The 26,496-nt window shown below is 35.4% G+C and overlaps 1 protein-coding gene and 1 long non-coding RNA gene across 10 annotated transcripts; one reads left to right on the top strand and one right to left on the bottom strand.

Moving 5' to 3' along the window:
• The first annotated feature begins 8,878 nt into the window (after positions 1-8,878).
• On the top strand, positions 8,879-13,841 carry LOC132617138 (transcription factor PIF4). Of its 9 annotated transcripts, none has more exons than XR_009573603.1 (10): positions 8,879-9,072; positions 9,199-9,258; positions 9,746-9,827; positions 9,920-10,700; positions 11,036-11,134; positions 11,268-11,333; positions 11,686-11,751; positions 12,012-12,297; positions 12,764-12,891; positions 13,418-13,841. XR_009573603.1 is itself a non-coding variant. In XM_060332068.1 (10 exons), exons 3-9 carry the CDS (start codon positions 9,757-9,759, stop codon positions 12,851-12,853), a joined length of 1,470 nt encoding a protein of 489 aa, XP_060188051.1. In that variant the 5' UTR covers positions 8,883-9,072; positions 9,199-9,258; positions 9,749-9,756; the 3' UTR covers positions 12,854-12,896; positions 13,418-13,841. The 9 variants fall into 9 exon arrangements, 7 of the variants coding, with proteins under 7 accessions (XP_060188054.1, XP_060188051.1, XP_060188050.1 ...); XR_009573602.1 differs by having other exon boundaries at positions 8,880-9,072; positions 12,764-12,896; XM_060332068.1 differs by having other exon boundaries at positions 8,883-9,072; positions 9,749-9,827; positions 12,012-12,308; positions 12,764-12,896.
• A 2,936-nt stretch (positions 13,842-16,777) lies between these two features.
• LOC132618354 (uncharacterized) lies at positions 16,778-18,272 on the bottom strand. Its single transcript, XR_009574070.1, has 3 exons — positions 17,713-18,272; positions 17,109-17,571; positions 16,778-16,998 (listed from the first exon to the last, which is right to left on the bottom strand). It is a non-coding gene; the product is annotated as an uncharacterized LOC132618354 (long non-coding RNA).
• Positions 18,273-26,496: the final 8,224 nt, after the last annotated feature.

The following is a 26,496-nucleotide window of genomic DNA, read 5'->3' as shown; positions in this document are numbered from 1 at the left end:
CAGTACTACTCCCTCTATCTGAAATTATGCTGTCTAAAAATAGTTAGTCTCAAATTATTGTTGTTTTAGAAGTTCAAGATAAAATTCATTATCCTTTTCACATTTTACTCTTAGTATTAATTTTTCTTGAAGATTACAAAGATCTCAATTAGGGGTGTACATGGATCGAGTATTCCCAATATCAAATCAAACCAATTGTGTTGGGTTTTAAATCTATAAACCAAACCAAACCAAATCAATAAAAATCGGGGTTTTCAATCTCGGATTTTTCGGGCCGTTTTGGTAAAATCTTCATACAAAATATATAACTTGTGCTTCAAGTATTTTTTTAATTTAGTAAGATACAACTATTAGCTCAGGTATTTTCTAAAAAACTAACACAAAATATGACATGAGTGATGACATTATACTAAAATATTCAACAAAAAAAAAAAGAAAAAAAAAATGAAATTGCATAAAGCAAATATTGCTAATTAATAAGTCATAATATAAATGATCATAATCTAAAAGTGTTAAGTCATGTTAAAATAAGTATGCCTAAAAAGTATTAATTTCATGACTAAATATTAAAGAAAAAATAAAATTAAGTTATGTATTTTCACTGTCTAAACCAATGCAAAATTAAAGAATAGATATCCAATATTATTGTTATTTCTAGTGTTACAATTGAATTTCTTTTGTTAGTATTAGTATTGATTTGGTTTTGGTTTGAGTTACTAACATCTATGAGCTTGAAATTCTAAGTTCTAACTAGAAATAATAGGTTAAAAGGCAAAAGCAATGAAAAATTCTAAGAAATATTTATAAATTATATTATAAATAAATATTTGATGTATAAAATATTTTTAAAAAGGTAGACAAATAATGTCGGCTTGGTTTGGTTTGATTTGACCTTTTTAGTTAAAATCAACTAAACCAATTATGATAGGATTTTTTAATACCATACCAAGTCAAACTAAACCACTAGTTGAATTTTTTCCTCAGTTTGATTTGGATTATCGATTAGGTGCGGTTTGTCGGTTTTCTTTGTACACACCGAATCTCATTTATGGGGAGATAAGATAAAATTAATATTAAATGAAGAAAAATCATATATTAAGACATAAATAAGGATAAAATAGTCAAAGCTTCTTTTAATTGATATTTTCTTAATGAGCGTGTAATAAGAAAGAAATATGACAAATAATTTGAGACGGAAGGAGTATCATTTTAACCTTTTGAGTTTTGAAAATATTGAATGGAAAGAAAAGTTGATTTCAAGTCAATGGGTGAAATACATGCGTGTTTCGATATGATTTTTTTTTTTTGTTCTTTTATTCAATATTTCTCTCAAAACAGCGTTCGATTGTACCGTTGGATTGATTTTTTAAAATAGTTCTTGAAGATAAATTTCAAGTTTGAAAAAGTGATTTAAAATCAAATTAAATAAATGTCCAAATACAATTTCGACTTTCAAATATCCTTTCTCAGAGCACTATTTTTGTTTCAAATGTCACATTTTATATGTCCATAGGCTTACCTAATTAGTCGTAAAACTGTTGAAGGTAAAAGTTATATAGCAACTGTTATTTTTACTCCTATAAGCTGCCCAAAAACATTTTATAAAACCTGAAATTTTGACGTATTTTGTTTACCGTAAGTTTTCTTTTTCCTTTTTGATTTAGATGCCTATGGGAAATATTAGTTTTAGGAATTTCTATCGCTATCCAACGTATGAACAGGGCATTTTTATTCAAATATGCGATACTGACATCAGTTATCTCAAAATAATAGTCGTAGAATAATGTAGTAAGAAAACGTTTAAACACGTGGAATTAATCAGGAAGTCAAGAGCAAAACGCTCTTCATTATTACCTATATAGAATATAATTCTAATTGACCTCAGCACTGAATTGAACATAAGCAAATTCAAGAACTTATTACTTAAAATAATGTACATCTGAAAAATGAATCTATCATTGGTTTACAAAAATAAAAAAACATACTACTTCAATCATAGTATAATAATTGACCCCAATCTTCTTTGTCTCCTTAATCAACATCATAACTCCTTGAAAACAATAATTAAAAAAATGTACTACAAGCGAATATTTAGGAGCCGTTTGGATATGATTTCATCTCATGAGATGAAATCATATTTGGACATGCAATTTGAATTTCTTAAGTTACAATTTTTTTTATAAACATAAAAACCCCACAAGTTGTGAAAACGATTAAAAATTTCTCAATTCTTATACAATCTTACCAAATAAGTAAATCATAGTTCATAATAAAATTAATACGCTACTAGAAGACCTTTCTAAAAAATACAACATCAATTGATCAAACTTTAGTTCAATAAAAAGGAAAATTAACATGAATAGTAATGTAACTACTTTTTAATATAATCCTCCCACATGGTAAACATGATTGGTAAATATATTTTACCAACTTGCAGATTAATATTTAATACAATTGGTTGGTAAATATGATTGGTAAATATATCTACCAACTTAGGGGTCTTTTTTTACAAAATATAAATGTATGAGTCAAATTTTATATTTATATTTTTTGAAATCATGATTGCAAATCCCAAATCATGCCTTTTTGAATAATTTGGGATTTTACCTCATGAGATGAAATCGCATGTCCAAACGCCTACTTAGTGATTTAAAATAATGAGTGTATAGGTTAACAAAACCTCCTAACCATCATCATTTTGCGGTTTCATCCCTAAATTATATTTATTAGTATTATTGTTACCCTGGGCTATAACTTCCTTTACATTAAAATCCAGATTGTATATTTAGCTAAATGTTTGGTATAATTTGGTGAGAGACGCACGAAGACGAAAAAAGGTCTTAAAAATATGTCCACCTAGTACAATTAGTTCGGGGGCTGTGTGAACACCTAGAGTAATTAGGTATGAAACTCGGAGAATAGTGATAATTTAGGAGTTTTTTCACCAATTCACTCAAAATATAAATTCATGTGTACCGCCACTTGGAATTCTTTGGTGACAAAAAGGGATTGTTAATTCTTTGGTGACAAGAAGGGATTGTTCAAGTGGTAAGCACTCTCCACCTCCAATAATAAGGTTATGAGTTCGAGTCACCAAGGGATCAAAAATAGTGGGAGCTCCTATGGAGGGGTTAAAAAAACTTGGAATTCTTTGGATGTGCTTTTGGAGCGTGATTTTCACGTAACATGTCATATTTCTCCAAGGGGTATTTTAATAAACATTCATGATAGTTTATTAAAGTGCGGGAAAGTGTCACACCCCAAAACTCACCCAAGACGTGATCGGCATCCGACGTCATGAGCAACATCTGAAGAACCTAAACGACCCAATAATAACACTTGAACCCGCCAGGTTCAACATTTGCCTCTAACAGTTTATAAAATAAATGTAACGTCAAGTTCCTTTTTAATAATCTTTCCTTATTAAATTAAACAAAGTTATGAGTAACTGCATATATCAGGATCATAATTATGAAATAAGATCAGCGGAAGTCTAATATAAGTAAATAGTCATAAACGTGGCAAACACCCATTATGTTGTACGAGACTTTAACAATCTACTCACAATTCTGACAACTATTTATGGAGCTTCTAAGAGACACAATAATCGTCTAACTTCGGGACGCAGCCCGGAAATCTAGAATAATAAATGAAACAGGAAGTGTCCCACGAACAAGGATGTGGGCTCACCAAATCGACAACAACAGCAAGTTCTCCTAAGCGTCGAGAGTATCACGAACCTGCTCTTCTCCGTTTCCTAACATACCATCAAAAACAACAATGGTATGCCTGAGTACTTTCGTACTCAGTGAGTGCCTCGGGGACAACAAGTATTATAAAAATAAAATATAATAATACATAAGGAAATCAGTTCTGAAAAAATAGTATAAAAATAGTCATTCCACTTTGTGATTCTTAATATTATTTGTTAAACAGTTTACAAAGCCATTAATCAATATAAAAACAGGTATTCAACATGTGTATCTCAATAAGAATTATCAAAACCGATTATAAAGCCTTTTGTCAAGTTACAACTTTCAATTATGCCTTTCAAATTGATCATGATTGTCAACAAAAGTTCCATGAGAGAATAAGAATATCACACATGCTAATACAGGCCCAAGAATCAATCATATCGAAGGGGTGACCGTAGAGGTTCCCTTGTCACAGCGCACTACACCGGAATATGAAATTCTCGGTGGCTATCCTTCTTCCCGAATAGCTAGGCCATTAATGCACCCCGGGTAGCGAACCCGGTAGTGGCCACTCTTCCTCCCGAATGGCTAGGCAATTACCACACTAGGATTCATAGTGACTACCTTTCCTCCCGAGTAGCTAGGCATAAATGCACCGGAATATGAAATCCTCGGTGACCACTCATCTTCCCGAATGGCTAGGCATAATACACCGGAATATGAAATCCTCGGTGACCACTTATCCTCCTGAATGGCTAGGCAAAATCACATCAACAGAGTTCATAGCATAAAAGCCGAATTACAATTCATCTTAAGGAAGTCACGTCACCATTTACCATTAAGGTTCATTATGCCATATCGTAAAGATAAATCATTTCAAAGAATGTCTTGAAAACGTTTCACTTCTTTAAACAAGTTTCAATTTCCACAATTCGTGATAACATACTTTTATGAGTCAACAACCTTTCAGGTAACTAGATAATCATCCATTAAGAGAATTCCAATATCATTACCAATCGTTATCCTTCATTATTAAGCATCTCTTATAGAGGAAAACATTCATAATATCATATACATATATAGGGTTTGTTACAATCTAGGTTTAATGTGGGTTTGTCCCCTCACACACATTAACCACCATTTAGACATGAATTAAAGTTCAAGAAATATGAAAAGATTACTTTTCCTTTCATTAATTAAAGAATCTTGAATAAAATTTATACTTCCAACAATAGTTTCAAAAGTGATTTTCATTCAAAATAAGTTTTCAAAAGAAAGACATACCTTAATACGTTAAACAAAGTTTAACAATTCACTTTTCTAATGAAGAACACCCAAACCCTAGCTTGAGTCGCTTTGGGAAGAATTATGTTGCAAACCCTAGGTTTTGGTCACAAGAATCATATTAAGAATTATGGGTTTAATGTTAGAATGAATTAGTAATGTTAAAGATGTCCTTGCCTTTGATTTGAAGACTTGGAGGAATGATTTTCATCCTTAGGGTTGTTCAGAAAGTGGAAGAATAAACAAAACAAGTGTCTTATTTATACTTTTCTAGTGAAAACGGGCCAAAGAACGCCCCTGAAGGACGGGCCGTTCTTTAGTGGAAATTTCCAGCGAGTTCTGGTGATTTTTGAGGCATTACGGTTCCGTTTTATGGTCCGTAACACGTGTTACGGTCCGTAACGTCTCACCATAACACAGGCCAAATTTCTAGTGAAGACAGGCTTCAGTAAAACGGGAATAACTTTTTGTACATAACTTTTCTCGGGCTGGGAAACCTACCATTGGGAAGATATTTCAAATATCTACAACTTTCATCAAGGAAGTTTTTCCAAATTCGCAACAATTTTTCATGAAAATCGCCTAGAAGACAAACCTACCAAAACTTAGGCAAATTTAAGAGCTCTTAAGAACTTCAATTGTTGGTTTGACTTCAAAACAACCATATTCCACCCGAATTCATCAAGAATGGATTCATATAGATACAATATCATCTTAACACTAGATTTTTACATATTTACACTTAACCCGAATTTACGGAGTGTTACAGAAAGGGTGGTGGAGATGAGGGTGAGGAGAGGTGTGTCCATTTCAGAGAATCAGTTCGGATTCATGCCGGGGCGCTCAACTACAGAAGCTATTCGTCTTGTGAGGAAACTGGTGGAGCATTATAGGGAGAGGAAGAAGGACTTTACACATGGTATTCATCGATCTTAAAAAGGCTTACGACAAAGTGCCAAAAGAGATTCTATGGAGATGATTGGAGACTAGAGGGGTACCTGTGGCGTACATTTTGGCGATTAAGGACATGTATGATGAAGCCAAGGCCAAGTAAGGACAGTGACAGGGGACTCAGAACACTTTCCAGTTATGATGGGGTTGCACTAGGAATCAACTCTTAGCCCTTTTTTATTTACTTTGGTGTTAGATGGATTGACGCTGCAAATTCAAGGTGAGGTGCCATGATGTATGTTATTCGCGGATGACATAGTCTTGATTGACGAAACTCGTAGTGGAGTTAACGCTAAGCTGGAGGGTTGGAGACAAATTCTGGAGTCTAAAGGGTTCAAGTTGAGTATGACCAAGACAGAGTATTTGGAGTGCAAGTTCAGTGACATACCATATGAGGATGATGTGAAAGTGATGATTGGTACCAGGCCATCCCAAAGAAAGGAAGTTTCAAGTATCTTGGATCTATTATACAAGGAAATGAGGACATTGACGATGATGTCACACACCGTATTAGTACAGAGTGGATGAAATCGAGGCTCGCTTTAGGAGTGCTGTGTGATAAGAAGGTGCCAGCAAAACTTAAAGAAACGTTCTACAAAGTGGTGGTTCGACCGACTTTGTTGTATGGGGTGGAGTGTTGGCCAGTCAAGAACTCTCATGTTTAGAAGATGAAAGTTGCGAAAATGAGAATGCTGCGATGGATGTGTAAGTGCACTAGGAGAGATATGATTAGGAATGAAGATATATGGGATAAGGTGGGAGTGGTCTCAGTGGATGACAAAATGTGGGATGCGAGACTGCGGTAGTTTGGGCATGTGAAGAGGAGAGACGCAGATGCTCCAGTGCGGAGGTGTGAGAGGTTGGCTATGGACGGCTTCAAGAGAGGTAGAGGTAGGCCGAAGAAGTATTGGGGAGAGGTGATTGGAAAGGACATAGTGCAGTTTCAGCTTATCGAGGATATGACCTTAGATAAGAGGTTGTGGAGGATGCAGATTAGGGTAGAAGACTAGTAGGCAGTGCCGCTTAAAAGACTAGTAGGCAGTGCCGCTTACCTTTTTTCGCTAGTAGTCGTAGTTTTGCCCCATAGTTTCTTGTCCTTTGTTCTATGCTATAATCTATTGTTTCTTGTACTTCAATTTTTTTATTCATCTGTGGTAGCCGCGGCTCATTTTTTTTTTCCAGTCTGTTGTACCATGATTTTTTGCTTTCGTTATTTCATTCCCATACTACTTTTAATTGCTTGTTCTTATCTAACCTTTTTTCCATGCTTTCTCTTGAGCGGAGGGTCTTTCGGAAACAACTTCCTTACTTTCCGAGGTAGGGTAAGGTCCGCATACACTTTACCCTTCGCAGATCCCACATTGTGGGATTTCACTGGGTATGTTGTTATTGTTCATGAAAGTTTAGGGGATTCTGTAAAAACCCAATAATATAAGTATGAAATAGGCAGAACAATTCTCTCTGTTTCAAATTGTTTGTCTTACTTTCCTTTTTAGTCCATTTAAGAAAGAATGTCTCTTTCATTTTTGGCAACTCCTTAGTTCCAACTTCCACATTGCATGTTTAAGACCACAAGATTAAAGGACATGTTGGTACATTCCACATATCTTTAATTTAGCTCACGTTTGACCATAGATTTTAGGAGCATATTTTGAAGATTTGTTTTCAAATATTTGTTTGGCCATAAAAAATTGACAGATTTTGAAAACAAATATTCAAATCCCAAATTCTAGCTCAAACCTGTTTTTGGGCTAAGATTTATGTTTTGACCTTTTCAAAACGTTTAACAACTATCCCAAACTTTTGTATTTTATAAAAAAAGCCCATCTATTTATGACCCCAACTGATTTGATATACCATGTTCCTCCATTAAAGACATATCTGTCATGTTTTCACAATTAAAACAATCTTTTCTATAAAGTGAACGAGCTAAGCTATGCCCAAGCAGTAGAAAAAGAAACCTTAGGGAAAATTGTTCTGCCATCTGTAGAAATCCATTGCGAAGATAAAAATGGATCTTTATATTGTAATTTAAATTATAGTAGCTAATAAGTGTTATTAGCAGTTGTTATTAAAATATCATGTTTTGCATAATTTAGGATTAACAAGTATTTATGTTTTGTATGGTTGGATATTCTTGATAGTTTTTAGAACTTATGAATATAAGTAATGTTTCATGTTTTTCAAAATAAAAAGTGAAATATGTTTTGAAAAATTATGGCCAAACACATTTTCAAAACTTGAAAAACTTAACCCAAATCAAGTTTTTCAAAAACAAAAAATCTGGGAATCTATTGCCAAACGCTAGCTTAAGACCATCAGATTCAAATGTCATCTTTACTTTCTTAAATGCCGTATCAGGTCAAAACTAGACAAATAAATTGAAACAGACGGAGTAATAGTTTAGAGTTATTTTAAAAAGTTTTAATTTAAAAAGTGATACTACTACTTGTTTAGAGATTTTTTAACCTATTAAGTAACCCTTTAAAATAATAGAAAAAAGAGGATAAGTGCGAACGTGGCTACAGGATTTAGCAGTATTAGATCCACAAGGTAGAAGGGTCCCATAGGAGTAGAAAATAAGGGGTCGTTTGCGCATGCTATAAGTTGGGATATCCCAGCATTAATTTTTTATATCATGTTTGGTAAAATAAATTTATACATTATACCAAACAAAGTATAAAATGCATCCCATAATATAAGCTGGGATATCCTGAAACTATTTTATACCATCTAGGAAATGATATAAAATAATCTCAAGATATGAGATAAATTAATCCCGAAATTATAATCTCGGAATAATTTTGGCCATTTACCGAACGACCACTAAGATTTCATACAGCTAAACTGGGGGACCCTATATTGACAGCTAAAGCCACTGGTTTTTTTCTGTATCCAAAGATAATGCACACGTCATTTTCTCTCTCATTAATACTTGCTATTACTACTGTCCAACTCCAAAAATGATGCTCACAGTACTGTCTGTTTCTTCTTTCTTTGTTGTGTCCACACTCATTTTTTTCTAACTCTTCAATGAGTTAAACATAGACCACATAGTTTTTTTTTTTTCCTCACTTGGGGTTTGTTGTTTTTTTCCATTATAATATTTTTGGTGTTTGTTCCATTTCTACTAAATCTAAAGGTATGGTTTTTTTGGTTCACTTCTTTGCTTGGTCATGTTATGTTGCTTTTAGAAATGAGGTGTGATGTGAAAAGAGATTGAATTTTTACCCTTTTTTTTGACGTGTTGTGTTTATGTTGTGTGCAGGTTCGTTTCTTGGTAATTTAACTTTTCAGAGAAACTGTTCTATTTCCTTCTTTCAGTAAGGTAAATGGCAGAATCACTCTGTACTGAGAAAGAAAAGTCTTTCTTTCCATTCTTGTATTTGGTTTTCTCCCTCTTGTTCTTCTTCTTCTTTGTTTTGGGTGGGGTGGGGGGTGTTGGTTTTGATATGGGGGAAGGACAAGTTGTGATAAAACTGTTGAAACTTCAGTGTTATGTCATGCTTGTCTATAGTATTAGTGATCTCAGCATGCTTTTAATTAGAGATTGTACTAGTTTCCTATTTGCTCAATTTTGTATTCTCTTTTTGTTCATTTTTCAACTTGTTTTTATGATCATTTGGAAGAGATCCACTTTTTTCTTGATATAGAAAAAGCATTCTTTTTACCCCTTTTAGTCTTTGACCAAGTAGAAGGAGTACTACTAATAAATTAATCATTCAATTCTGTCTTTTTTCGTATTGCAAAATTTGATGGTTTTGTGACTACCCTTTTACTATGTCTAAAGACTATTTTTTTCCCTTCACATGCAGTAGTTTTGGCTATGAATCCTTGTCTACCTGAATGGAATATTGAGGCTGAACTTGCTGTTCCACATCAAAAGAAGGCCATGGGGTAAATAAATACACTCTCTTGACCACATAACCAAATTATGTTAAATTTATCAAAAATCTTGAATTAGCTTCAACTGACTGGCCTTTCTATAGATTTGATCATGAGCTAGTGGAGCTATTGTGGCGAAATGGGGAAGTAGTATTACACAGCCAAACACATAAAAAGCAGCCAGGCTATGATCAGTTTAACAAACATGATCAACAAACAATAAGAGTTGCTGGATCCATTGGAAATCAGACCAATTTGATTCAAGATGATGAAACTGTCCCATGGCTTGACTGCCCTATCGATGATTCGTTCGATAAAGAGTTTTGTTCCCCTTTCTTATCTGAAATTTCAACAACTCCATTAGAAGCTGATAAGTCAATTAGGCAATCAGAGGACAACAATAAGGTTTTCAAGTTTGATCCATTAGAGATCAACCATGTTCTTCCACAACAACATCATTCCGTTTTCGATCCAAATCCAATGCCCCCTCCAAGATTTCACAACTTTCCTCCACCTGTAAGGTCCTCCAATGTGCAGCTTGGTGGCAAAGAAGCTTCTAGAAGCAATGTTAAAGAAGTGTCTGTGATGACAGTTGGTTCAAGCCACTGTGGGAGCAATCAAGTTGCTATTGATGCTGATACTAGCCGATTTTCGAGCAGTACTGCAAAAAGAGGTTTATCTGCAGCAATGATCACTGATTATACTGGAAAAGTTAGTCCACAAAGCGATACAATGGACCGAGACACATTTGAACCAGCTAATACATCATCGTCAGGCGGATCGGGTAGTAGTTATGCAAGAACATGCAATCAATCTATAGCTACCAATAGCCAGAGCCACAAAAGGAAAACCAGAGATGGTGAAGAACCAGAATGCCAGAGTAAAGTAAGTTATATGTATTGGGATTTTTTTTTTCATCTTTGGTCCGTCGGCCAAAATTAATTGGGCGCTAGCCAAAATATACAAAACCTATACATTGATTATATTTATGTATAATTAGGTATATTATATTTATATTTTGTGTATATAATATGTATATCGTATGTATATTTATACTTAATATACAGAACCTAGACATTTGCTGGCTATTATTTTTTTGAGCGGTCCAAAAGTGTAATTATCCCTGTCTTCTATCATTTCTAAGTCCCTAGGCTAAACAACCAAAGCTAACCTATCTTTTCCATGAAGAGAGTACTGAAGCTGCATAATATTTTATGTAGGCTGATGAGCTAGAATCAGCTGGAGGAAACAAGTCAGCCCAAAAATCTGGAACTGCGCGAAGGAGCCGTGCTGCAGAAGTGCATAACCTATCTGAAAGGGTAGAATTTGTTGATCTTCCTAATATATATATATATATATATATATATATATATATATATATATATATATATATATATATATATTTCTTTAAAGAGATATACCTTAATCATCAAATATACTTGCTCTCTGCAGAGACGGAGGGATAGAATCAACGAGAAGATGAAGGCCCTGCAAGAGCTTCTTCCTCACTCTACTAAGGTACGGGGCTGAGGAATCTGAGGCAGCTTGAGGTTGATTGTAATTTTCATGACAATATTTGTAGTTTTCATCTCATTATGAAATTGTTAGCATTGAAAAGTAGAAAAGTATCGGGCACAACTTTTAACTAAGTTTAAGTTTAAACTAAGCACAAGTAAGAGGTATATCATGACTTAGATATATGAGATAATGTTTCAACCATTTAGAGCAGGTTTATTTTACTCTCTATACCTACTGCAAAAGCTAATGTATTGAACTAAAGACTGGGACTTCTTGGTGGTGCTTTAAACCCACTCAGCTTGTTTTTTTCAGGAATTTCTAATTTTATGTTTCCTGGCTTACTTTTTTTCAGACTGATAAAGCATCAATGCTGGATGAGGCTATTGAATACTTGAAGTCACTTCAGATGCAACTTCAGGTATGAACTCATAAAATCATATGGGGTGAGTTAGCGAATCATTTGTCCATGACCCAAATGTTTCTACATTTAACTTATATACACTGACAATGCATAAAGAACTTTTACACTATCTGTGTATTTAAACCTGTTATAGAAGTCATATTTTCCAGGTTATAAATCTCGGTTGTTATGGACAAGTACTTGTAGTTACCTTTAGATGACCTTATAGTATATAGAAATTCTTTGTAACCATGATGTTTCTTTATGGTGGTTTTTAGATGATGTGGATGGGAAGTGGCATGGCATCAATGATGTTTCCCGGTGTCCATCACTACATGTCAAGAATGGGAATGGGGATGCGCCCGCCCACGGTTCCTTCCATTCACAATGCTATGCATTTAGCTAGGCTTCCTTTGGTTGATCCAGCAATGACACAAGCTGCGCCTAATCAAGCTGCAATGTGCCAGAATTCAATGTTGAATCAAGTTAACTATCAACGCCATATGCAGAATCCCAACTTTGCTGACCAATATGCCAGTTACATGGGGTTCCATCCACTTCAAGGTGCTTCTCAGGTTTGATCTTCCACCTACCATTTGAATATTGTTGGTTTTTAGCAAAAGAAACTTAGAGAAATAACAGAGAATGCTAAGAGAAATATACTGGCTTGCAGTCAAAAGGAACTATTTTATTAACAACTCAGAGACATGCATTTATAGCTTCAATTCCTAACTGAAAGTAGAAAAATATGCTACTGACTCATCTGCAAAACCAAATCACAAAGAAAGAGGAAACTAGCTCCTCAATTCAAGCCACAGAGGACTCTAACAGAAAACAATTTGAAATCCTCAAAGTTAGCTACTGATAAACTGATTTTCTGCAAATCTTTTAGAGATACACAGCTATCTGTTTTATATCAGTAATATCCTGAGACATATCGTCAACAAATGTTTTCTTCAATGTATACCTACTTTCATCATGTGAGTTTCCTGAATTCTCTTTCTATTTATTATATTGCTTTCCTTTGCAGCCTATGAACATTTTTGGCTTAGGTTCACATACAGCACAGCAAGGTCAGCTGTTACCGCGTCCGACTACTAGTAATGCACCCACCACTTGAAGAGTTATCACTGAGGATGCTATGCTATCAATGGAAAAGTTACGTAAGGGACTTTCTCTTGCTTTACCATTTGAAAAGTTGCATGGAGTTGTTTTTGCGTAGGTAATTTACTCAGAAAGCTATAAGAGTAACTCCAATTTTCAAGTTGAACTTCAACACTTATGAGAATGTTATTCACCTCTCACTGGAAGTACATAGAGAATAGGTAAAGATAAAGTAAAACAATTAAATGTTAATGTGGCTGTCCCCCTTTTCTATATACTACTATATTTGCTTGATTTCTCAACTATGAAAGTTTTGTATTTTGAGTGACAAGCTCCGCTAATTAGGAGTTACAAACCTCTTTTCTCTGTTGATGACATTTCCAGTCCGCTCTATTTATGATTGTTCAATTACTGTTTGATTATGCTTAAACAAATTAGAAAAGATCACCTAAATTTATTAATCATTAATCTATATTCATCCACAAGTAGTGCTTGAGTAGAACTAAGACATAAACACCTGTTCCGCACAGGCGTTTAGCATCTTATCTAATTTTATAGAACTTATCTTCCATTTTGCCAGGACAAGGAAATTGCCTTGTTTGGCGTATGTTTATCATGTTACTAGACTCTAGCTAGCCCTGCAGAAAGGTCTTAAGATTTTGGAAGCTAACCGTCCAAAAATGGAAGGGACAGCAGCACCGTATCAATGGAATACATGAACTTCATCGTATGAATTTGTGTACGAGGCTCATGGAGACTTCCTCATATATGTGGGGGAGAAAAGCTATAGCAAAGCTAGGGATCAGTTAAGTTTTATTCTATAGGAGCATATTTTTCATGTTGCCAACTTTTACGCGGCCAAATGACAGGATTAGTAGTTCAATAGTTGGCATCTGTTTTGAATCTAACGTTTAATTGGAACTGTAAGCTACTGTATATAACAAAAATTTATTGAGGAATAAGAAAACCATTTGGTCTTCAAAACTAATGGTTGGTTTATCTCATTCTTACTGATTTTTGCTTTTCGCTTAATGTTTTATCCTGTGTATCACGTCATTTATATTTCCATGGAGACCAAGGTTGCTCGTTCTGTGTGGCTAGTCACGAGTTATCATTGTACTTTAGCTTCTTTTTTGACTTAATCACATCAGCTGGTGTATCATTTTTAGTATGCCTATGCTAGCCTAGCTCCCACCTCCAAAAGATTATTTTAAACTAAAAGGAACTCCAAACTACAGGAAAATGATCCAAAACTTAAGTCGCTTTCTTGGAAAATAAAGGAGAAAATCTAGTGCAAGCTGCAGCAGGGTGACAGAAGCCATCCTTGTTGAAATGTCTACTGCATGATTAGGATAAATAATTGTGTTAAGATTGAAAACTAGCTGTTTCTTAGCTGATCAAAACTTAAAACATCATAACCATCAGTTAAGATCTGCGAGGAGCCTGTCATTACGTAATAACTAGATGGCCTATGCCCGTAACACTTTGGATTATCGTGTATGTATGTGTATGTAGTTGTGTTTGGGTAGTAATAATATATATATATATATATAAACACACACATACTATATTCAAAGCACCATTAATATAACATTGTAGTTTGTGCTCCGTATCCAAAATTTTATTATATTAGTGTTTGCTGCGAATACAAAGTTTGCAAAAATTTATTAGTACTTTTTAAAAGAGAAGACTTGTTTAAAAGGAAACTATTTTTCTCTCTTTGAGACAAAACAATAGCAATATTTAAGCATCAGTTGATACTTTGAATTTTAATTCGATTAATTTAAAGGTGTAAAATATTCTATTGTTAATGTATATAGATTGGACCTAAACAATACTTATTATTTTTTATCAAATTTTGATTTGGATAATTCTAATTCAAATTATTATATTAATTTTACATGTTTAAAACGAAACAAAGTAGAAACTTGATTTTCTATTTAAAAGAAGAACTACTATTTTTTAATTTTTGGTGAATATTCTTGGTTTAGCTCATTTTACTTGTCATGTTGTCTTTTGCACGTTTTTTTAAGGAAACGTCAATTAAAATTATAATTTGACTAATTTACCTTATTTATTATTTGATCTCCATTTAATATTTTTTCTTTTACGACATTAATCTCTTTTCACATTTATTAGAGTAAGAATAAAAATGAAAAAGTAATTAAATTCTATCTTATTTTAAAATATAAATATTTTAAGTATATTTATTTTAGTAAACATAACAAATAAATGACATGGCGGAATAGCAAATACAACAGTTAAATATCTAGATTAGATCTCAGGCTAATATAAGAAAAGAAAGGAAATTGTATGGTTTGGCTACTTAACCTTTTGAAGAAAAACAATAATATGAGGTCCACGTTTTTTGCTGTACAATAATTTCATTTGCTCTCACTAATGGGTTGATACACATGTGACAATGAATCCACCATTATTGACTTAATGGGGATACTTTGGGAATTACATAAATATTGTTTGATTTTTTAATATGGGGTGCACATTTTTTTTTTTTGATATTGCTTGATTTTCTTTAATATGGAGTCCTCTTTTTTTTTTTTTTTTTTTTTTAATGAGTTTGGGGGTAGTGGGGTCCACTTTTTAAAAATAAATAAATTATATTGCTTGATTTTTCTAGTATGGGGTTCACCTTTTTTTTTTTAATGAGTTGGACGTGGACGACGAAACCACCCCCAACTCATGCTTCTAATATAGTATAAAAAAAAAATTATTTTATTTTTTAATATGGGATGCACGTTTTTTTTTTTTTTTTTTTTTGATATTGCTTGATTTTTCTAATATGGGGTTCACTTTTTAATTTTTAATTTTTATATTGCTTGGTTTTTTTTAGTATATGAGGTCCACTTTTTTTTTTTACTCTTTTATTTTATTTACCTGAGTTGGAGGTGGACGACGAAACCACCCCCAACTCATGCTTCTAATAAAGTATAATAATGTGAAATCAAAGTAGGCAATAAAGTAGTTGGAAGATATGGAAATAAATGTATCATTTCCAAAATTTAGCCTAGACAACATATGCCTTATTTACAATACTAGTGAAGTAATCCGCACTTCGCGCAGTCATTAAAAATTAATAGAGTATGTATTTTGTTTGTAAATCTAGATAAAGTCGAAGAAATAAATTATCATGTATATAAATAATCATTTTAGCGTCATATCTTCAATGAAAGAAAATACTAATCTAACATCCGATATAAAATTTAGCCTAAAGTGTTGGTACGGAAAACATTTCAATATAAATACGAAACAACTCTTTATAATTGAAAAACAAAACATAAAATAAAAAATATAATAATGAAAAGTTGCAGGATATATGGTGGCTAATAATTATTTTTACATGTAAAAAGAGTGGTTTTGCTTCTTTAGCTTATTGTGTAATAATCAACTTGTCAGTGTTACACCTTTATCTTGTCCATCTTAGCATTTAAGTTTAGGTAACTTAACTAAATTTGAAAAAAAGAAGAAGATAAGGAACTAAACATTACATTAGAATTCATTAAAAAAAACCTTATACTATAATTTGTTAGAGGAAATAGATTACCCTTAATTCGTTCGATTTTTTTTTTTTTTTTGTGATTTTGTTGAAATTTGCAAAACGTAAATTATGCATGGAAATTACATGGATAATAAACTATACACAAAGGAATTTTTTTAGTTTTCTCATAATTCAAGTCAAGTAGAACTAAGAATGAAAAGAAGAAGGAAAATAAATAAAATAATGAATCCATATCGAAGACTCGGAGGAAATAGATATCCAATTATTTTCCAACTATCCACATTTTTCTTTTTCTCTGCAAATTCACGTTCTCTCTCTCACTTCCTTTTTCTCTAGCACCAATAAAGAGAAGCGCATAATCAGTACAAGTAATAAAACTAAGTTTTTTTCTTTTCTTATTTAACGCATAATCAATTCGAGTAATAAAACTAAGTTTTTTTCTTCTTATTTAGCGCAAACATAATACAACTTCCATTAAAGAAGATAATCTGAGAGAAGGAAGAAGAGACATCAAAATATTCTCATAAGTGTTTTGGGAGTAAAAAAATATTACACTGAGCACTTTTACATAAAATTAGCAATGTGAAGAATCTATGTTGATGGAAGTTTCTTGATGAAATCAATAAGGCAAGTTACCTTTACCCCTGCAAAATATAAAATCATAGTTCATAGTTCACATTTCATAGACAACCATGTCATTTATTAATATGTTTCTATCGGAAAGTGTATACATCAAAAAAATAGAAATTCTCACCACCAATTTTGAAAACAGCCAGCATAATATCACCACCATTGAGTGTTGTACTGATCTTCTCAGGCATTTGCACTTAAAGCATCATAAACATAGACTGTGCCACATTAAAATATGGAAAATGTGCATTTCTCTCACAAAAAAAAAAAAAGCCTTCTTAGAACACGCGACAGAGAATGATTAAATAAAATGACACCATAAAGAAATGGTGCAACTTAGATGTAACATTTTGATGCTACGAAGGGAAGAATATTCATAATCATTCTTATCGAAGGGGAAAATTACCTGTATTGACAGGTATGTCACAAACGCTTACCTTTTCTTTAATCAAGGCATCATATACAGTAGGCTCAAGCTTCAACTTTTTGGTTCCTTAAACAGTTTTTAAACCAACTATAATATGATTGATGCTTTTCTCATATCCACCAGCCACACTCTCGGCCTCTCCTGGAGAAAGTTCAGTCACCTATATTTTAGAAAATAAAATAGAAGCAGTTTTAGTACATCAAAACTGATCAAGCAGAAAGTAAAATCATTGTGTCAAACGACATAAAATGAATTAGATCAGAAACAGGATGCTTATGGACTTGCAGCCTTTATAAATTACTTGGGGCTGGGCTAGAGGACGGTGTGGCTCAAGACGCGCCTCTCTCTTCTCCTTTCTTTACAGAAGGAGTGTAGACCAGAGCAAGAGGGAGCCAAGCCAGTCGCAGGAGATTCGGTAGAGGAGATAGAGCTAATCTTTGGCCTCTCTCTGCTTCTCGACTTTACCGATCTTTTTGACATTCCACACAATAGATGTCTTCAATAAAGATAGGTCATTCACCGCTTCTTCCCCAAAAACCGCTTGGCAGAACTCTATTGGACTCCATTCTGGTGCCTGACTGTGAGACCGACTGGTCGAACAGAGACGAAAGTCGGCCATAGTGATCCGGGGATTCTCGGGGCCCGAACGAGAGCAGAGGCAGCAGGGCAGGTATTCTCAAAAAAGAAAGAAAGGAAAACAGGCAGGGAAAGATGTGGGGAAGTTAAAACTTTTAACTTGGAATAAGGAAAGACAATTGCAGCTTAATGTTATATGCATCCGAAAAGGCACGTTTGCAGCTTAATACTATGTCGACTAAATGGTTGTAACCGTATGTTTCATTAGTTTTAGTTCAATATATTGTTAACGGTTGTATTATTTATGTTGGGAAAGAGAAAATTAAATAGATATGTTAAACAGAAAAATTTTAAAAAATGAGAAAAAAGATAAATAGGAATGGAGGCCATAGAGATGTGCCACATCACCTTGTCTATGCCTAGCTTTATATTATATATAGATTGTACTTGAACCTTGGGTTCTATTTTTCTAAAAGTAAAAAAAAATCCTAATCCACTCATTTCATTTAAGACATGAAATTGGAATATTTTTCATTTTTATTTCGTCAATTTGGCTAAGAATTCAAAAGTCAAGTTTCATTCAAATTTTTGTTAATAATAAATCGTTTTGAGTGACTGATGCGTAATATAGCATTGAATCAATTCAGGTCAGACTTTTTAACTGAATGATTACCAAGGGGTTGATTGATCACCAATTTAAAATCTCCATAAGAGTTATAACTCTTTCAAATCCACAGCTATCTCAAGTCAAGTATGACGGTTTGGTATACCTTCATAGCACCAAAAAAGAAGAAAGAAAGAAAAGAAAGACAGACAGAAGCTTCAGGTGAAGATAAAAGAACCATGAGCATAGTGTATCTGAATATCTTCTATGACTATATTTTTCTTTGTAAAAGCTAATGATAGAAACAGATGTAGCAGATTCATTGTGTGACGTTTCAATGACATTTTTCCTTAGTCAAGAAGAAGTGACCTCTGATGTCTCCAATCAAATGTTCAGATTTTTATCATGTGTTGGTATCCAAAGTTGTCTCTTATCGTCCCATCAAAGGGAAAGCAGATATCTGAGATCTTTTACTCCATTTCACAAACACAATAAATATAAAATGGAAATTCACTAATCCTTTCAAGATTACCACCTAATGCTTGTACAGTTGTACTAACATATTTGTATTGGGTAAAATTCGTGTCCGGGCTAATTTCAGCAATCGGAAGCTCAGAGAGGCCGGGAGGGCCTCCACAGCTGGCATCCACTTCCACCTACTCGGTTCATATCAACGAATCTCGATCAGAGTACTATGGCAGAGAAGCATGTGGGGGTACAGTCGGGTCACACCAGTCGACCGTTAGGGTTGAAAAGTCTTGTTTTGGTTTCTATAAAGATAGCTCACCATATAAGCTAAGGCACCTCCATCTCATCTCTTGTTATTTATCTGTCACATCCCAAATCGGGGAACGCGCGGGCACCTACCCTTTACCCACTTGGTAGGGGAACCCATCCCTTAATCACGATTCAAATCAACAATAAAGTAAACCCATCCATCGAATATATATCATAAGTCTAGAATGGATAAGTAAATAAATGCGGAAATAATACAAACAATCCCAAGGAATCTGGTCTAGGGCCGTACAAGAGCCACTACCACAAAACTATAAGTCTGAATATGAATACATAGTCTGAAAAAGTGGAATACTGTCTCGAAATATCAAATAAGACAAGTACGTAAGAAGAGGCATTCGGCTGCAGATCCGTCCATGTGCTCACCCTAGATGCTCGTCAGGAAGCCTCGGGAATCAGCCACGAGGAGATGAAGTAGATCCTGTCACGTACTCTGCACTCATAAAAGAATGCAACAAGGTAGTATCAGTACAAACACTAAATACTGGTAGGTATCATAGGCTGACAACAATTAGCTAACGTATATAAAGGAAGAGACTGAAAGATAAACATGCTCGCAATCAAGTATCAATCGACACAGTCCAAGAATAGCATCATAAGTACAGAAGATCAACAACCGAATCATAGCCTATGGTGAAGCACCTAAACACGAGTCTAAGTTTCCCATAATTCCTCAGAATAATCACAAACACAAGTACAACCCATGAATCCGATCAATAGATGTAAAATGAGATGATAATGATGAATGCATATGCAATGCAATGATACACACACGCTCCGGCGGAATACCTCTACGCCACGATAGTCATGACCCATGGGGGACCCGCGAAGTCCATGTACCTCCTGCGGCACACATTATATATATATATATATATATATATATATATATCTGTGTGTGTGTGTGTGTATGTATATATGTATGTATGTATGTATGTTGCGGAACTTGCAACCTGGTCCAATATATGCATATGTTGCGAAACGTGCAACCCGATCCAATATACGTATATTTATGTTGCGGCGCGCAACCCGATCTAAATGTATGAGTATGAATGCATGAATGATATCAATGCCAATGAGGATCTATCAATACCACTCGTGCCACACATGGACACATATCACAATATCATGAATAAATTACATCCTTACCCTTTATAAGACAATACCCAATAAATGAGAGCTACGGGTTCAAAATCATGATAAGACAACTCAACATAAATCTAGTAGCACACACGTGGCAACAAGTCAATACATCACAACAAGGAAACAAGCCACAATCAAACAACAATAACAACCTAAGTAATCCATCCCAACTTCATACCCGAAGGCGTAACATGGTTTCTCCAACAGTCACTAACTCTATATATGCTTCGCTAGCAGAAGTCTAACCATAAGGTAAGCCGTAACCTACCTGGTAGCCGAGCGGGAGCCACGAACAATCACACATTTACCTTGCCTTTTCGGAGAGCCTCCAAATACTTAAAGTCTATCCATAATCAAATTCTAAGTTAGAAACAAGGAAGGACGATATCCATAATGCTAGGCTAGCTTACGAATCAAAATCAACTATACAAGAAGGGGAAAACGAGCCCACAAGGGAAAAATTGGTATTTCAAAAGTGAAATCGGTAACCAATGTTCTAGAAGTTCAATCCCACTATTCAATTGCTAGAATAACTCAAGAATAGATCAATTTCATTATTCAAGTCAGAAACCCCCAAATTTGGGTGTAAACCCTAACTTTCAATCTTGCAATTCATCAACGATAATGGAAGATTCAAGCCTATTAGTTACTAAGTCATCAAATTCCATACTTAGATTAGTCAATCCACCAACAATTTTCATTTAGAAAGACTTAAACTCAAATAAGGACATAGACATCAAAACCTATCTTTCCTCTTAAGTTCTATAGAAATTCTAGCATGGATTCAAGCTTAGGAACGGTAAACGAATGAATTCTAAGTTAGGGAACTTACCCATAAGAGAAATCAGCAAAGAACTCCTTCAAATCGCCTCAAAAAATGCTTAGGAGCAATAAATGAAGTGATAAGAAATGAAGGGTTTTAACTAGGCATTAAATAGGATTCTAGTCCCATCATTCGCTGCAGCGGTCACGAGTCCGCTACAACGGTAGCCAGTCGCCCTCATGAGTCCGCCACAGCGGACTATCAACCGCTGTGGAGACTCACCACAATTCCATTCCCCTCGCCGTAGCGGACTAGGCCCTCACTGTGGCGAGTCCACTATGGCAGACACTAGAATTTCCTTGGTTTTTCACTAACTCAATCCCGAAATCCGAAAATCACTCGAGACCTCACATATACAAACCAGGCATGCATTCACTCATAAAAATACGCTACAGACTCATTCACGGTCTCAAAATTCTCAACAAAGGTCTATTTGGCCCGGTCAACACCCAATGGCTAAATTTTATTTGGCCGGGTCAATACTCAATGGCCAAATACTAAATTTCCTACCAATAACCCGAAACGCTGCTAAGTGCCTTGGGAACCGAACTGAACATCCCACCAAGTCACAATCGACCATCCAGACCTCTCAAAATAGTCGAATTTCTGAAAAAGGTCCGTTTACTCAAAAGCCAACTATTGGTTAAACATTTTCCACCTTAAGGCTCTGTTTCACAAAAGACATCATACTACTAGGGCTCGAGAAGGGTCAATAGGGGTAAATGGTTCAAAAGTGCTATAACGACCAAACAGGTCGTTACATCATCTCTTATTTTTTCTCTCAAGAAATATACATCGGGGCACACTGATTATCTTAGACGATAGATCTATCTTGCTTGGTTTTATTATTTCTTAAGCTCTGCTCTTTCAATTTAACTCTGATAATCACGAATATCAACCCCATAAGGAGAGTTTCCGAGATTGAATACGACCTATTTTTATTTAAACCCTTGAAATACAAATCTCTAAATGGTTATCCGTTTTCACCAAAAAATAGTTTGGTGATGTCTGTGGGGATAGACAATTGTGGATTCGTTTTGACTTACAGAAGAGACTCTCGAAGAAGCACGCGCCATTTTAAATTTTTTAGCAGCAACGTTACACTCAGTCATGCCTGAGTCAGGAAACAGTTCGTCAAGAAGTAGTATCCCTGATGAAAGGAAGGATCCACGTGGCTCGCAGCTGAGGGAACAACAAAATCCAAATAGGGAACGTGACCAAGCATCGAGCGAGCAGGAAGAAAGAGAGAAGGCAACACCTCTCTTGACAAAAGACCGCGGCAAAGCCCCTATTTGGGAGGACCATTTCGACAGCTCAACGGAAAACAGGGAGACACTTCCAAGAGGGCGTTATTCTAGCAAAAAGAAAAGACATCTTCACCCTGTGGTTGATGAGACATAAAGAGAAGAGGCACCCCTCTCAGATATCGCCCTGGCTGCGGTCATAGCAGCCAATAGTGCAAGGATGAAACATATGGAAAAGCTCTTAAACTCTTTATCTGGCATGGCACCGGCAGAACACCCTTAGAATGATCCTGATATCACTAAAGCACCAGAGACCTTTGGGGAAAGCGAGGACGGGGTTGGTTGAGCAAAGTACTGACTTATCCAGGCTCTCAAAGCTAGGGAAAGAGCTTTATGATCGAATGAGTCAAATACCGGAGGCTCCCCCTATCCTGAAGGGAGCGGGAACAAGGAAGTACGGAAAGATACCTTACAAATCAAGCATGGCCCTTGCACCTATCCCTAGAAATTTCAAAATGCCAAACCAAATACGACGGGACCATGGATCCGAAGAAACATATAACGACCTGCGAAGCAGCAATCACTGGACACGATTTCAAAAAGCATGAGATCGAATCAGTCATGTTGAAAAAATATAATCAAATGCTCATAAAGGGGAGTACTCTCCTGGTATACTCTTTTACCTAAAAATTATGTTAATTCTTTTGCTGCTCTTGCAGATGCCTCTCTAAAAGCTCACGCGGGGGCGCGAAAAGTTGAAACACACAAAGAGGACGTCTTCACTATCAAGCAAAGGAAGGATGAATCGCTCCACAGTTACATAGAGAGGTTCTAAAGGCAAAGGATGACTTTACCTACCATTCTAGAGGATTGGGTAGCCGCGGCATTCGCAGATGGTTTAAACTCTAGTAGCTCAGACGTATCTAAGAAACTGAAGGAAAGCTTGAGGAAATTCTCGGCTAAATCTTAGAATGAAGTGAACAACTAGTACACGGCTAAGATGAGGATTAAGGATGATCTCATAACAGAAGCCCGAATCGAAGTAAGAAGAAGGCCCCAAGTTCCACTTAAGCAGCGGGACCAAAAAGATTAGTATGAGTCGTATGCGACTCGTCCCTTTCCGGGGAACGAGGCGTTAAACAACAGGCCATATTATGATCAAGGCTAGCCTAGGAGAGACAGGAAGACATCGCGTTATAGACCGCTCGAAGATTCGGGTCCGCAGAGCATGGCATCCGACAACTTCAACATGAAAGTTGGAGAATTGGTCATGGCAATAAAAGTTATGGCAGAGGCCAGGTTCCTGACGATTATAAGATCTAACCCCAATCGGCGGGATGTGGATTTGTGCAGTGAGTATCACACTATTTCGGGGCACTCGACCTAGGATTGCAAACATCTCCGTTACGAGGTCGCAAACTTGCTCTAGAGGGGCATCTGAAAGAGTTCTTAGATAACCACAACAAGCGTGATTGGGAAAACGGGGTTGAGACTTTACGCATTATTTACCCCCTCAGGAGATGGTCAACGTGATCTTCTAAGGAAAAGTAGTAGGAGCGGTATCCCAGGAGTTGCAACGATTAGATCTCTCTCCCACCCAGAAAGGAGGGAGAGGTCTCCCAGAAGACTTTATCACATTCAATAAAGCTGAGGAAAAAGTCGTCGGTGCACTTGTAATATCCTTACGAATCTTGAATTTTAACATTAAACGTGTGCTCATCAATCCAGGTAGCTCCATGAATATAGTACTCCTTCGAGTATTCAAAGAGATGCAGGTGGCAGAATAGGTGATCCCGGTGATAAAAATTCTGATTGGATTCAACCTGTCAAGCGAAACTACCTGAGGGCAGATCAAACTGGTCACTCATGTAGGGGGGGGGGGGAATCCTTGGAAACTCTATTCAACATTCTCAAAGGATAAATGCCCTACAACTTGGTCCTAGGAAGGCCCTGGTTGCATGCCATGAAGGCAGTCCCCTCGACTTACCATCAGGTCCTGAAGTTTCTTGTTATATCCCGTATTTTGCGTATTCGGATAATTCAAGATAATTGTGGGAAGTTAAGGGCAAGGCTATATTTTTGACCTTGTTTAGCACACAAATTGTTCATGAAAGTTTTGAAGTGGAAATATTAAGAAAGGCTAGGGGCAAAAAGGAAAATTCGCAAGATGGCTCATAGAAAAATGGAGGAAGGCTAAGGGAAAATTTGGAATTTGGAAAAATAAATTTTCATGAATTGCAAAAAAAAAAAAAGATTGGGCTTGGATAATTTGGGCCAAAGTGGCCGTCCAAGTTGGGGGGTGGGCCTTGGCCCACATGGATCAATTACACATGTGTATATTAGAAGACCAAGTAGTCATACTTTCATATTCATCCTTAGAAGACTCAAGAAACTTGGAGAGAAAAGAAAAAAGAGAAGGCCTATTCGGCCATGGTGCCAAAAAAATTTGAAGATTTCAATCTTGATCAAAAAATATTTTCTCGTAGCATTCCTACTAATTTGAAGGTCCTCTTTATCGTGGTATAATTGTTGGAGCAAGTAGATCCCTCTTTGTTGCAAGTTCACAACTAAAGTCAAGTGAGAAGTTAAGGGAAAAAGGTAAGGTTTAATCCTCTTTTTCATATGTCATGAATGTTTTGTGTATGTTGTAGTATGTAGAAGTGGATGAAATGCATGAAATATATGGATGTTGTGTTGTGGCCGTGCATGTCTAGGTGTTGTGTAGAAGTGACGAATTAATTTTGCTTAGTGTTTTGGTTGTTGTTGTCATGAATTCTATGATGAAAATGAGGGTTTAATGATTCAAATTGAAGTTGAAATTGTTGTGGGCTGTTTTGGAAGCCAAAGTGGATTGAATGTAGTCTCTTGTATTTATGGAAAATAATGTTGTTAGTGTGCGAATTATTGGTATAGTTCATGGATTTGAAAGAAGAAAATGTGTTGCTAGTGTTCTTGTGGAATTTGGAAGGTTTCGGGTGAAGTAGTATGCTGGTTGGGTTGTTGTGAATATTATGTGAATTGTTTGAAGTATTCTTGAATCATGTTAGAATGCATTTTGGATTAATTGTTGAAGTTGGAGATATGATTGTTGGTATTGTTGTTGATAATTTGGCCGAGTTGAATTCTCGGATTGTTGTTGACAAATTGGCCGAGTTAGATTCTCGGGGATGGTGTATTTACAGGGAAAATGCTGCCGAAATTTCGGCAGATTATAAATGAATCTATTTGAAAGACTAAGACAAGAGTGTGATGATGTGTTTAATGATTGTGTAATCTTCTTGAATGTAGATTAGCGATAGCAAGCTTGGACAAATAAGCGTAGCTAATAGGACGTGGATCAGGTATGTAAAGCTTACCTTTTCTTTCTTTTGGCATGTCCTAGAGCTAAGTAAGCTATGATACTTATCTTGGGGAAATTCTATTCTTGATTCCGAGCTTGTTAATGATTATTATTCACTTCTTGATGTGAGTATACTTAGTATAGCTGAGCCTATTGTATGATTAGATAACAAGAATAGTCTAAAGAGTTCTGTAAGTAGTAATGTTCCTAACTTTCGTAGACGGTCTCGGATTGCTTGAAAATGCTTGTAGAGGTTCCTATAATGAATAATGTTCATAGCTTTCGTGTGCTAACTCAGATTGTGTTGGGAATGCTCGTAGAGGTTTCTATAATGAATAACGTTCATAAATTTCATAAGCGATCTCGGATTGTGTTAGAAACGTTCATGGGGGGTTCTATAATGAATGATGTCCATAACTATATTTGAAAAGGTGTTTGGTATGATTGTTGCTTTAATTTTCCAAAAAAATAGTTTCTGAAACGTTCGTAGAAGGTTCTGTACTTCAAACGCTCATAACTCTCTTATACTAAATCGGATTGACCCGAAACTTGTTTCTGAGTCT

This window comes from Lycium barbarum, chromosome 11 (assembly GCF_019175385.1).
Source record: "Lycium barbarum isolate Lr01 chromosome 11, ASM1917538v2, whole genome shotgun sequence".
NCBI lineage: Eukaryota > Viridiplantae > Streptophyta > Magnoliopsida > Solanales > Solanaceae > Lycium > Lycium barbarum.
Note: the sequence above shows the minus strand (reverse complement) of the source record. Positions and strands in the feature narration are given on the sequence as shown.

Coding starts and splice junctions, on each gene's coding strand:
- LOC132617138 (XM_060332070.1), top strand. CDS start 9,757: ATGAATCCTTGTCTACCTGAATGGAATATTGAGGCTGAACTTGCTGTT. Junction 11,334..11,685: donor TTCTTCCTCACTCTACTAAG/GTACGGGGCTGA, acceptor ACTTTTTTTCAG/ACTGATAAAGCATCAATGCT. Junction 11,752..12,011: donor CACTTCAGATGCAACTTCAG/GTATGAACTCAT, acceptor GGTGGTTTTTAG/ATGATGTGGATGGGAAGTGG.